Below are 12,495 nucleotides of genomic sequence, written 5' to 3' on the forward strand. Positions count from 1 at the left end.
GTTTTGGATTTTGCATTTAGGTTTATGTTCCATTTGAAGTTAATATTTCATATGGTGGAAGTAATGGATCAAGTAGGTTTTTGTTTTGTTTTGTTTTTGTATATGGCTATACAGTTGTTTCCATACTATTTGTTGAAAAGGTTATCTTTCTGCACTGAATCACTTTACATGTTTGACAGAAATGAATTTCATATATATGTGTGGGTCTATTTCTGACCTCCCTGTACTGTTTCATTGCTTTATAGGTTTGGCCTTTACCAATTACCACCCTACCTTGACCAGAGTAGCTTTATAGAATGTCTTAAAATTAGGTAGTGGGGTCCTTTAGCTTTGTTCTAACATTATTTTGGTTATTCTAGTTCCTTTGCCTTTACAGCTAAATTTTAAAAACACTTTGTCGTTTTCTACACAAAGTCTTGCTGGGATTTTGATTGGGATTACACTGAATCTGTACATTGTTTGGGGTTGGCGAATTGAAATATCAACAGTATTGAGTCTTTTAAAGATGAACATGGTATATTTCACCATTTATTTGGGTCTCTGATTTCTTTCACCAATGTTTTATAGCTTTCAGTACATATTTTGTTAGATTTATACCAATTTCATGTATTTTTATGATACTGTAAATGAAACTTTAAAGTTTCAATTTTTCATGGCAATATATTGAAATACAATTGATTTATTTTCTATATTAAATTTCTGTCCTGTGACATTGATAAACATGCTTCTTGTTAGTTCTAGTAGTTTATTTGTACACTCTTTGGGATTTTCAACCTAGATAACCTGTAAACAGAATAGAGATGGTTTTATTTTTTTTTTTCTAACCTGGATGCCCTTTGTTTCTTGTGTGTGTGTTGCCTTATTGCCTGCCAGCTACCTCCAGTGTGTTGTTGACTGAGAGTGCTGAGTGGACAGTTCTGCCTTGTTTCAGTCTGAGGAGGAAGCCATTTATTCTTTTACTGTTAAGTGTGATAGCAGCTGCATTTTTTGGTACCTATCCTTTATCAAGGACAAGGATGAACCCTTTAATATTTTTCTGAAAGTTTATTTTTTATTACAAATGGATGTTTAATTTTTGTCAAATTGCTTTTTCTGCATCTATTGACATGATTCTATAATTTTTTTTTCTCTTTTTAGTCTGTTAGAGTGAATCATTAGTCTTTTGATAAGAGTGAGTTTTGCATTTTCAGGATGAAGGCCATTTGGTTATGATGTATTTATTATCCTTTTTCTATATAGTTGGGTTCAATTTGCTAGAATTTTGTTAAGAATTTTTACATCTGTTCATCAGGGCTGTTGTCTGTAGTTTTATTTTTCTTTTTTCATAATGTTTTTGTCTGATTTTAGTATTAGAGTAATGACAGCCTGATAGAATGAGTTGGGAAGCATTTTCTCTTTAATTTTCTGGAAGAGTTTGTGTAGAGTTGGCATTATTTCTTCCTTAAATGTTTAGTGGAATTCACTAGTGGATCATTTAGGTTTGAGGTTTCTTGTGTAGTAAGATTTTAAACTACAAATTAATTTTAAAAATAGATCTATTTTTGTTATCTATTTCTCTTTGGGTGAGTTTTTTTGTAGTTTGTGTCTTTCTAGACATTTGTCCATTTCATCTAGGTTGTTACATTTATTACAATAAATATAATATGTTATATTTTTATTTTAATTTAGTTCAAAATATTCACTGACTTTTCTTTTGATTATTTGATACATGGGCTGGTTATTTACTTACTTATTTATTTATTTATTTTAAAAGGATTTATTTATTTATTTAGAGAGAGGGGAAGAAAGGGGAAGAAAGAAAAGGAGAGGAAACATCGATGTGCCAGAGAAACATCAACCAGTTGCTTCTCGCACCCAGCCGGGGGCCTGGCCTGCAACCCAGTGTGCCCTGACCAGGAGTCAAACAGGCAACCTTTAGGTTTGTGGGACAACACCTGACCCACTGAGCCACACCAGTCAGGGCCAACCTTTGGTTTATACAGCTATGAGTTACGTCATTGGGAAATTTGGAGATTTCCCTGATAATTTTATGTAATTGATTACTACTTGAATACCATTGTGCTCATAGAACATATATTATTTGAATCCTTTTAAATTTATTGAGACTTGACTTATGGATCAGAATATAGGTCTATCTTGGTAAAAAATTCATTGCGTGCTTGGAACACATGTGTATTTTGCTGTTATTTCATGAAATTTTCTACAAAACCAGTTAGGGCAAATGGTTGAATCAAGTGTTCTATATTCTTATTGTCTGCTTACTTATTCTTTTAATTATTGAAAGAATATATTGAAAATTCCAACTTTAATTGTGGATTTTTCTATTTCTCTTTGCAAGTCTATGAATTTTTGCTTTATGTATTTTGAAGCTCTATTATCAGTGTGTAAACATTTAGGATTTTTATGACCTTGAGGAATTGACCCTTTTATTCATTATGAAATGGTCTTTGGCCCATTTTATATGAATAATATAGCCACTTCAGTGTTTTATGATTGATAAATGGGATATCTTCTTATATTCTCTTATTTTATCTGTGTGTGCCTTTATAGTTAAAGTATATTTCTTATAGGCAGCATATAGTTGGGTCTCATTTTTTTAAATCTGATCTGACAGTCTTTACCTTTTAATAAAGTGCTTAATTGAGAACATTTACATTTATTGAGATTATTGCCATAGTTGGTTTAAATATATCTTGCTATTTGTGTTTTATTCTGTTCTTTATTCCCCTTCTTATTCTACCTTCTGTTAGATTATATATTTTCTTATGATTATTTTTTCTCTCCATTATTGACTTATTAGCTATGATTCTTCGTATTGTTATTTTGGTTGTTTTACAGTTTGTAGCATACAGTTTACCCTTGAAGAACCAAGGGTGTTAGGGGCACAGACCCTTGTGTAGTCATAAATCACTTGTAACTTTTGACTCCACAACAACTTAGTTGTCCCTTGGTACCTGGAGTATGTGTCCCAGGACCTCTGTGGATACCAAAATCCACAGTTGCTCAAGATCCCTACGTAAAATGGAGAAGGTCAATTCAATTGATCTTTGGCCTATAGTTGGCCTCTGTGTCTGCAGATTCCCAACCAGAAATTCAAAACAATACAGGTCTTTTTTTTTTTTTAAGTTTTTATTTACTTATTTTGAGAGAGAGGGAAGGGAGGGAGAAAGAGAGAGAGAGAAACATTGATGTGCAAGACAGGCCCCTAGAAACATCCGGGAACCTGGTCCTCAACCCAGGTATGTGCCCTGACTTGGAATAGAACCCACAACCGTTCAGTTTACAGAATGATGCTCCAGCCAATAACACACCAGCTAGGGCTTATCTTCATTTTGAAAGGTGTTTTCACTGGACAGAATTGTAGGTTGAGAGGTTTTTTAAATTTTTCTTTCAGCAGTTTAAAGATATTGCTGCACTGTCTAATGTTTACCTTCTTGAACATATAAAATGTGGTTATAATGGTTTTAACGTTCTTGTCTAGAAATTGTATCATCTTTGTCATGTCTGGGTCATTCTGATTGATCAATATTCTTCCTCATTGGGAGTCATATTTCCTCGCTTGTTTGTGTACCTGGTATGTTTCAATGGATGCCAGACATTGTGAATTGCTGAATGCTAACTGCATTTTATTTAATATCCTCCAGCTTTGCTTTGGGACAAAATTAAGTTACTTGGAAACAGTTTGATCTTTTCAAGCCTTCCTTTTAAACTGCACACAAGACCAAAAACACTGTTCAGTCTAGAACTAATTTTTCCCCACTGCTTTGACAGTATCCCTCTGAATATCTGGTGCCCTGTGTTTACAAGTCTTTTTTACTCAAGCTGGTAGTAACACCAACTGTTTCTGACCCTATGTGATTTCCAAAAAGTGTTCTGTTTCTGTGGCATGGCTCTTTCCCCAGCCTCAGGTAATTTCCTCCCATCCATGTACTGATAAGTGCTCAGCTGAAGCCTGGAACAGAGGAACCATCTGCAGACCCCATTCTCTGTCTTTTATTTTCAAGTGTTTTTCAATCAAAGCAATACCTGTACATACCTAAAGATCAAATAGAGTGGATAGAGAAAAAAATATTAGCAGTTGCTCTTTTCTTAGTCTCCCAGTGTATTCCTCAGAAGCAGCCAGTTTTCAATTTTATATCTTCTCATATTTACCTACCCATGTCTGTGTAATGTATTTATACTGTCATTTCCTCCTTTTTCAGTTTTAATATGTTCTAATCAAGCTACAACTAGTAGGTTAGGACTTAGCACTTTTAAATCATTTTTACCACACATTTTTCTTCCCACCAATTTCCCAACACAGTTACCTTTTCAAAGTTAAACCAATAACAATTAATATAATTATGTAAATTTTATTTATAAGCGTACTATTTTTCTTGCTTTTGTTTTCTTTAAAACTGTCTTCAAAGTTAGCTAATTGCTCCATTAGATCTGTCACATACCAATCTGTAGTTCCCCTGCCTCCTTCAGTTGCTTGCATGTTTTAAATCATCATCTGTTTATTACCACTGAAGCTCTCTCTCCCTCCCAAAAGCTTCCATCTTCCTATGCCCCCGTTACAGACCGGGTGCTGCTTATGCTTGCTTAGCAGTCACTGCCCTGAGATTTCCTTCCCCATCATCCTGCTGTTGATTCCTGTTGTTGATTCCCTGCCTTCTCTCCAGTGTTTGAGTCCCCAGTTCATGTGTGCCATGTCTGTCTGTCTGTATGTCTATCTCTCTCCCCTTTTGGAATATAACGTTGCTTATTTAAAGACAGTTTTTTTTTTATTGTGTAAGTACACTTAACCTGAGATTCATGGTCTTCACAAAGTTTTAAATGTACAACACAGTATTGTTGACTATAGGTACAAGGTTGTATAGAAGATCTCTAGAGTTTATTCATCTTGCTAAACCCTTTTTCTAGGTTTGTTTCTCTGCCTTGGTCTCTGAAATAGCTGAAAATATTTTTATCCTACCTTTACACTTAGATGATTTTTGGCCAAATGAAAAATATTTTTTCTTCCAGAATTTTTTTTAATAAAAGTCACGGGGTTTTTTTTGTTTGTTTGTTTGTTAGATTTTATTTATTTATTTCTTAGAGAGGGAAGGGAGGGAGAAAGAGAGAGAGAGAGAAACATCAATGTGCGGTTGCTGGGGGCCACGGCCTGCAACCCAGGCATGTGCCCTGACTGGGAATCGAACCTGTGGCACTTTGGTTCGCAGCCCGCCCTCAGTTCACTGAGCTACACCAGCCAGGGCTTTCTTCCAGAATTTTAAGGACATTTTCTTCATTCTTCTCTGGCAGCCAGCACAACCATTCTGATATTATTTTTTTGTTTTGTTTTGTTTTTTCCTGTTTAGAGGCTTTTAGGATTTTCTCTGAATGATCTTTAGTTTCAAGGTGATGTGCTTTGGTGTAGCACTTTTTTTCACTTTTTGTGGTTGTCATGTTATATTTAATCTGGTGACTTTTGCCCTTCAGTTCTGGAAAAATCTTAATTTTTTAAATAATTTCTTTCCCTTTGCTCTGTGTTTTTAGGTTTCATTCTATTTTGATGTTGGATCTCCTAGATTCATCCCATAGTCTCATATCTCTCAGTTCCATTTCTTTTTCTTTTGTTTTACTTTTTAGAAGATTTTGTCAACTTATCTTCCAACTTTTCTATAGAAATCAAGGAAATTTAAAACAAAGTTGAATGTTTTTGTTTTGATTTCTTTTGAATTGCTTCTTGTTCTGACAGTATGTGGGACCCAACACTAAAACATTACTTGTTTATTTGTAAGTCACCTTTAACTAAGAATCCTATAGATTCACTTGCTAAACCTGGTAACCCTATTCCCAGTGCCTAGTGAGAGTAAACCAGGAAAGGGAAGTGGCCTGCAGACCCTGGACAACTGTGATTTGTTAGATTCAGAGCAATATGCTTTAGCTTTTTTCCTCACAGTCACTTTAGATTTGTAAAGAGTTTGGACAGGGAGAGAGAGATGATCCTATTTGAGTGATGGATTCCCCACCTGTTACTGTATTGGTCAAGTCAGGTCAAATTTGAAAAACACATGTTACTAAATTAGAAATACAGAGGCCCTGCCCTTGCTCCTCTTCTCATATCCTAGAATGTTGTTAATATGCAGAAGTGATTGAATTGGAATCCAGGTAAAAAAGCTTTTAGGCAAAACAGAACAGAAAAACAAATACAACAATAAAACACCCAGTCTCCAATGTTCAGGCTGCTTCCTACGCTCCACATTACCCACTGAAATGAGACCTGATCTCTGCCCAAAACCTGAAGATCATTATTATCATTCATGCCCTTAGGACTCTCTCCTGGAGGCATAGTAGTGTTCTCCCTGTCCTCTTGGCTGGTCTTTTGTTGAGCTCTGGGTAGGCACTATTTTGTCAGATATTTTATCTTACAAAGAGAAGAATCTTTGAGAGTAATTCTAGCCATCTGTGCTTCAGAAATTTCTGACCCATGGGTTTTCCGCCATGGAGCTTACCTCCAATCCCTTTGCCTTCTTAAAATTATCTTTTTAGTTTTCATTTAAAAATCTATTTTTGAAGGAAATTAGCCATTGATTTGAGTATATGAAAATAAATGTTTCTAATCTTTCCTGTTGTATATCTTTTGGCTTGCAAATATTCCAGAAATATATACACTAGTGTTCAAGGATTTATGTGCAATGACATTTCTCATACTTTTATTTAAAATAGCAAAATATTGGAGATGACTAAAATGTTCCTCTGTAGGTACATGGATTAAACAGGCTGTGGTTGCTTGTATTTTGGCTTCTGTAGGTTAATACAATGGATGATCAGTCAAAATTAATGAAATGAAAATGAAACCAACTTTTCTTTCTGTTTGTGTTCAAGAACGTCATGAATAAATGAAATTCAGTTAATTCAGTAATTTAAACTTCAGCTGGGAATTTTAAATTTATTTCTTTCTATGATCTTAAAGTTTTATTTTTTTTTCAGCTCTTTTTTATAGCTTAAATGCCTTAATTTTTTCCTGGTCAGTTCAAATACGTAAATAGATTTAATTACAGATAGCTTTAGTGATAACTTTTAAATATAGAAACTACTACGTACTAAGTAATAATTCTATCTAGCATTCATAGACATAGGGACCATATGCCTGCTCCACTTTGTTTCTTTTTACTAAAAATGAGTGCCTTCCCTGAATAAATTTCTACCAAGAGATAGTATATATATGTATGAATTTTCATAAATTATAAATATGCTATCAACTATTACTTGTTACTCAAAATCAAAGCCTTAAAATTAGGAGAATAATGTGAACCTTAAAGTAAAAATGTTATTGCTTTATAGTCAGTCACATTTTGGTTTTAACCCAGAAGAGAATTGCCCTTTCCATCATCTACCACATTCACCAGATTTGGTTCCTAATCACTCTGTACAGTTTTTAAAACCAAATGCTCCCTCCCAGCATTGGGTCAACTTAAAAGAATGTCTGAAAGGCTCTGGTGGCAATAAAAATTTCCTAAATGAAAAGGATACTGCTTCAGGGAGAATGCTTGTTTGAGTGAGAAAAGACAACACTCTCTGTATATATCTGTGTGTGCTTGTAAATAGAATATATATACATATGTGTATATTCTATGGTCAAATTTTATATACAATCTGCCAATGGATTAGAAAACTAGTGGTTGTTTCGGTTTCTGGTTTTTTGTTTTATAGTGTTATGCCATTAGAGGGCAGTATTGTAGAGGTTAAAATTGCCTTCTTAAATCTATTGAATTACAAATTTTATAATTTATAAGCAAATTTAAGGCCTTAGATTTTTAGTATATCAAATTGTAATCTCGATGCGTCCCTGAAAATATTTCAAAATAATAGAGGGAATGTATAACGGGTTAAGCTATTTTACATACAGATCTCTTGATTTGGGTTTGGAGAAGGGAATTATTTTGGTCAGTGCTGCCAAACAGTACAATATGTACTTCACAGTATGTCAGCCCCTCTATAGAACTAAGTTCATAGGAATCCGCCACTTTAGGAACTTACTGAAAACAGACCTATGGATGACTCAACCTGTGGGTCGACTTTTCTAGCTAATAAGTGGAAGAAGAGATGAGATTTTAAAGTTTATGTCTGTCTCTAGGGACATTTTGGGAGGAACCACTTGATTTTACCAGGTAGATTCCTGTTTACTTTTATATATGTACGCCTGGCAGACTATGTAACGCTTTTCGTTTTGTTTCTACCTGAAATTAATAAATTCATGGAGAGAGAGTATTTCTCAAAAAGCAAGTGTGATTTTTTTCACTATAATTCACTGGCTTTTAAGAAGTATTATTACAGTACAGTTATTACCTTTATCAATGTAACCGCCTATAAAATCCTCCCTTTACTGCTGCCTGTAAGAACTAGATAATTGAAATCGAGATACTCGAGCTCCTGCAAGTCTTAGCGTTGGGACTGGGCATGCCCAGTAGCTCAGGCGGTTCTGGTTGCAAATAGGAAGCTTTCTTCGTTCTGCAGCCGCGGGGACAGGCAGCTCGGTGGACGGGGGTCCGGCTCCCATAAACGTAAGCACGTGCGGGGCCCCAATCGTATTTTTCCGGGATCCTAGACGTTTTTTGCAGAACAGTGGTCCGGCTTTTTGTGGCTGTGGAGGTCTCAGAGGCCCACCACCCAGCCCCTACGAATGCGGCCTTGGCCAGCCCACCCGAAGAGCTGGATCAGGAGGCTGGGGGGCGGGGGAATGGAGTGTGTGTTGGGGGGGGGGCGGGGGGGCAGCAGTGAAGCCAGAGGAGGGCGGGGAAGGGAGAAGGGGCGGCTCCAATGGCGTGTTGTCCAATTGCCGAGGCTCTTCCCTGCATATATTTTGCTCGGAGACCAGAGCCCTGCTTGATCCTAGTGGAGCCCGGCAGCCGACTTGTGAATCTTCTCGGTACCATTTGTGATCGGCATATTTCTGGGATTGCCAACCCCCAGAAGCCGGGTCTCTTAAATTAGGGCAGCTGTTTTCTATTTCTTCCTGGGCTGCAGAAAGCTAGGAGATTTTTATCTAGCTCAAACAAGGCTTCTGGTATTCCTTTTTTTTTTTTTCTGCGAGGGTGTTTTTGGCTGCTATTGCATGAAATCCCAATGGTGTAGACCAGTGGCGATGGATCTAGGAGTTTACCAACTGAGACATTTTTCAATTTCTTTCTTGTCATCCTTGCTGGGGACTGAAAACGCCTCTCTGAGACTTGACAATAGGTAAATGTCGGCTGGGATAGTGTCTTTAAATTTACTCGTTGAGATAATTGTAATAATGCAGGTGAAAGAGCCAGGCGAATTCCTTTGTGCGTTACTGAGGGTATAGTGATATGGATGTTGCGTTTTGCAGTGTTTAGAATAGCCTTCTCTTCGCCAGCCTGGCCACAAAACAGGCTTTTACCACATTATGTAATTTAGCCCTTTGTGGCTCACTAGAATAGGGAAATGTCTGGATATTCATTAGTAAGAGAGGGGCTTATGTTTTATGGAGGGTGATATATTACATAGGCTTAAAGAATATTTCAAAAATGATGCTAGAAACATCACAAATTGGAAAATCTTTTGTGTGTGTGTGTGTTGGACGTTTAAGATAAATTCCATTTATCAATTTTCCCCCTTTTTTCCAGCTCCTCTGGTGCAAGTGTCGTAGCTATTGACAACAAAATCGAGCAAGCTATGGTATGTACTGATTAAAAGTCATTTCTACTAAATGTGGGCACAGTACAAAAAGCGAGCTGTCTTGGGATGGAACCAGGGCATCCATAGTTAGGATGGTGATGGCTCTGCATACATTAGAAATGCCTGCACTGCCCCCATTCTGTCAGCGTGAAGCCACGCACCGAGGCTGCTGTGGAGAAAGGGGCGCCGAGGATGTTCAGTGTGCTTTACAAGACCAATGTCTAACAACCTCGGGATTTGTGCAGAGTCCCTTTTTGCTGGGGAATTGCTAGGGACACACCAGCCCTGCGTGTGCTCTGGTGATAGGCACATCTCTAAGGATGTGGCTTTACTAGGAAGCCTAAGGTTTACTAGGGAACCGGGGGTTGTGGGGGGCCAGAAGTGGGGAACTCGGAAAGGAGCCATCTAGTCCGGACACAGATGGATCCTAGTGATGTAGGCTACTGCACAATAAAGACAAATCCGAAAAAAAGTTTTGTCTTCCCAGCCTGCGCCTGGATTTCTTCTATTTTTTATTTCCGCCTTGGCTGTTCTTTGTTATTGGAGCAGCGCCTGTGGTTCTTCTCACGGGATTCTCTTCCCACTGTTGCTAGGCAAACTCCGAACCTTTAATTCGGAGCTATAAATAAATCGAGCTCTCATTGGTTACAGCGTCTGCCCAGGTTTCTGTGATGTCAGTATAATCTCGGAAAGGAGGGCGGGGGTAAGGGTGGAGGGAGGAAAATGCGGCAACATGCTCCGTAGGAACTGGCTGCAGCCGGTGCTGAGGGAGGCGGTCTGGCGGCAGCAGGCGGGCGGGGGCAGGAGAGACTTGGGGGCGGGGAAGTGGCTACGGTTGCCGCGGATCTGGACATCCTGTGGCCAGTCTCCTGCTTGGCGACTCAGAGCCTCAGTGCATGTTGCCATCTCATGTAGGAACCTGACTGTTGGCATTGCTGGCTAACTGCTGCAAAGCATAGACTTTTAAAAAGTTGATCACTTATACATTAAACTTGAGTATTGTACAGTTGTGATTATATTCAGATTTCCCCTGGTGCTGCTAAATGAACAATAAAAGCAAGATATTTAAATGGTGAGGGAGAGCCAGGTAAAATAATACTTTAGAAATAAGGAGTCTGGGAAATAGCAAATAGTAAGTTAAACCCTTTTTTCCCCTCTCCCTTTCAGGATCTGGTGAAAAGTCATTTGATGTATGCAGTTAGAGAGGAAGTGGAGGTCCTCAAAGAGCAAATCAAAGAACTAATAGAGAAAAATTCCCAGCTGGAGCAGGAAAACAATCTGCTGAAGACACTGGCCAGTCCTGAGCAGCTTGCCCAGTTTCAGGCCCAGCTGCAAACGGGTTCCCCCCCTGCTACCACACAGCCACAGGGGACCACACAGCCCCCAGCCCAGCCAGCGTCCCAGGGCTCAGGACCAACTGCATAGCCTTCTATGCCGCTGCAGAACTGGCTGCTGCTGTCTGAACTCAACAGACCGGAGATGATGTACTAGGGGGAATCTGCCTCCACAGTCACCCATTTCATTACTCGCTGCAAAAGAGACGTGAGACTGACATATGCCATTATCTCTTTCTTCCAGTATTAAACACCCATATGCTTTTGGCTTGAAGAAATTTCTTAGTTGGGTGAATTAGAGTTGAATAGAGAATTAGCATGGATATACTGGGACCTTGTGCAGCTTGGCACATATTTGAGAAATGGTTTAATTGATGCTGAGGAGCTGTGTGCCTTTCCATCCCTTCCCTGCTCCCCATCCTTACTTCCAAGAGTTGTCTCCTGCTTGCACGTAGTGTACAACATGGGTTACGGAGCAGTGGAGCTCCACTGGACTGTCCTCTCTCCTCTTCTACCCATGAGGAACTTGAGAGGGAGGTAAAAGGGAAGACTGATGCATAGTCTTGCTTAAAATGAGGGGAAACAGTTCATTGTACAAATTGATGACTGTCACCAAAATCCATAAAAAACAATAGTACTGTGTGCCTCTTTCTGAAACAGTGGATGACACAAAACTATTAAGAGTGACTAAAAGGTGACAGCTAGCTGGGACCTAAGCCACCTTACCATGAAGGATGTTTTGCTTATTATATATTTGTGTATGTAGTGTAACTATTTTGTACAGTAGAGGACTGTAACTACTACGTAGGTTGTACAGATTGAAATTTAGATGTTTCATTATCTGTCTGAAGAGGTGTGGATCGTCTTTATAGAGAGATCTACATAAAAAAATACTACATGAAGAAAACCACAAAGAAATTTTAAGAATTTGACAGTTAGTCACTTTGTGTAATCTGAAATCTAGCTGCTGAATATCTTGAAGTAAATCCCTGTTCACTGAAGTCTATGGATTGAGCTGGTTGAATACTTTGAAAAATGATCAGTTCTAGCAAATGAGATGAATTCCCAGTAGGGGTTTTTGCATATTACCTGTATAGTAGTTATATGCATACGTTTCTGTGCATGTTCTCTACACAGTTGTAAGGTGTCACTGTATTTAACTGTTGCACTTGTCAACTTTCAATAAAGCATATAAAATGTTGATAAACAAGTGTTTTCATATTACAGTGTTAACATAATTGCAGTCATTTCCACAACTATTTCTAGGTAAAGTTACAACTATTGAACTAGTGAAATCCTGAAGGAAGGGTAAAGGGGTTGGGCAAAGTAGGGGTCCTAGTAGTTTGACTATGGAGGTGAAAGGAAATAGACATTGCATTATTTCAGCCAGTAAGTGTAGAGAGACTTAGTGAAGGAGACAGAGTTTAGTTCTTCAGACTAGTGTGACCTGGACAAGTGGCTTCACCTCTCAAGAGCTGATGTGTGGGACATTGAA

The 12,495-nt window shown here is 38.2% G+C and overlaps 1 protein-coding gene across 4 annotated transcripts in view; it reads left to right on the forward strand.

The window, feature by feature from the left end:
- TSC22D1 (TSC22 domain family member 1) overlaps positions 1 to 12,207 on the forward strand; it is a 152,701-nt gene extending 140,494 nt beyond the window's left edge. For 2 of the 4 annotated variants that reach the window (XM_045839079.1, XM_045839080.1), the window contains exons 3-4: positions 9,615 to 9,666; positions 10,834 to 12,207. In XM_045839079.1, coding sequence (XP_045695035.1) covers positions 9,615 to 9,666; positions 10,834 to 11,091 — 310 coding nt within the window. In that variant the 3' untranslated portion in view covers positions 11,092 to 12,207. Of the gene's footprint in view, positions 1 to 8,423; positions 8,532 to 8,841; positions 9,208 to 9,614; positions 9,667 to 10,833 lie in introns of those variants that run through there. The other 2 variants (XM_045839084.1, XM_045839082.1) reach the window with 2 other exon arrangements.
- The last annotated feature ends 288 nt before the right edge of the window (positions 12,208 to 12,495 follow it).

Source organism: Phyllostomus hastatus, unplaced genomic scaffold (genome assembly GCF_019186645.2).
Source record: "Phyllostomus hastatus isolate PE091 unplaced genomic scaffold, TTU_PhHast_1.1 phas_contig_29, whole genome shotgun sequence".
NCBI classification, from domain to species: Eukaryota; Metazoa; Chordata; class Mammalia; order Chiroptera; family Phyllostomidae; genus Phyllostomus; species Phyllostomus hastatus.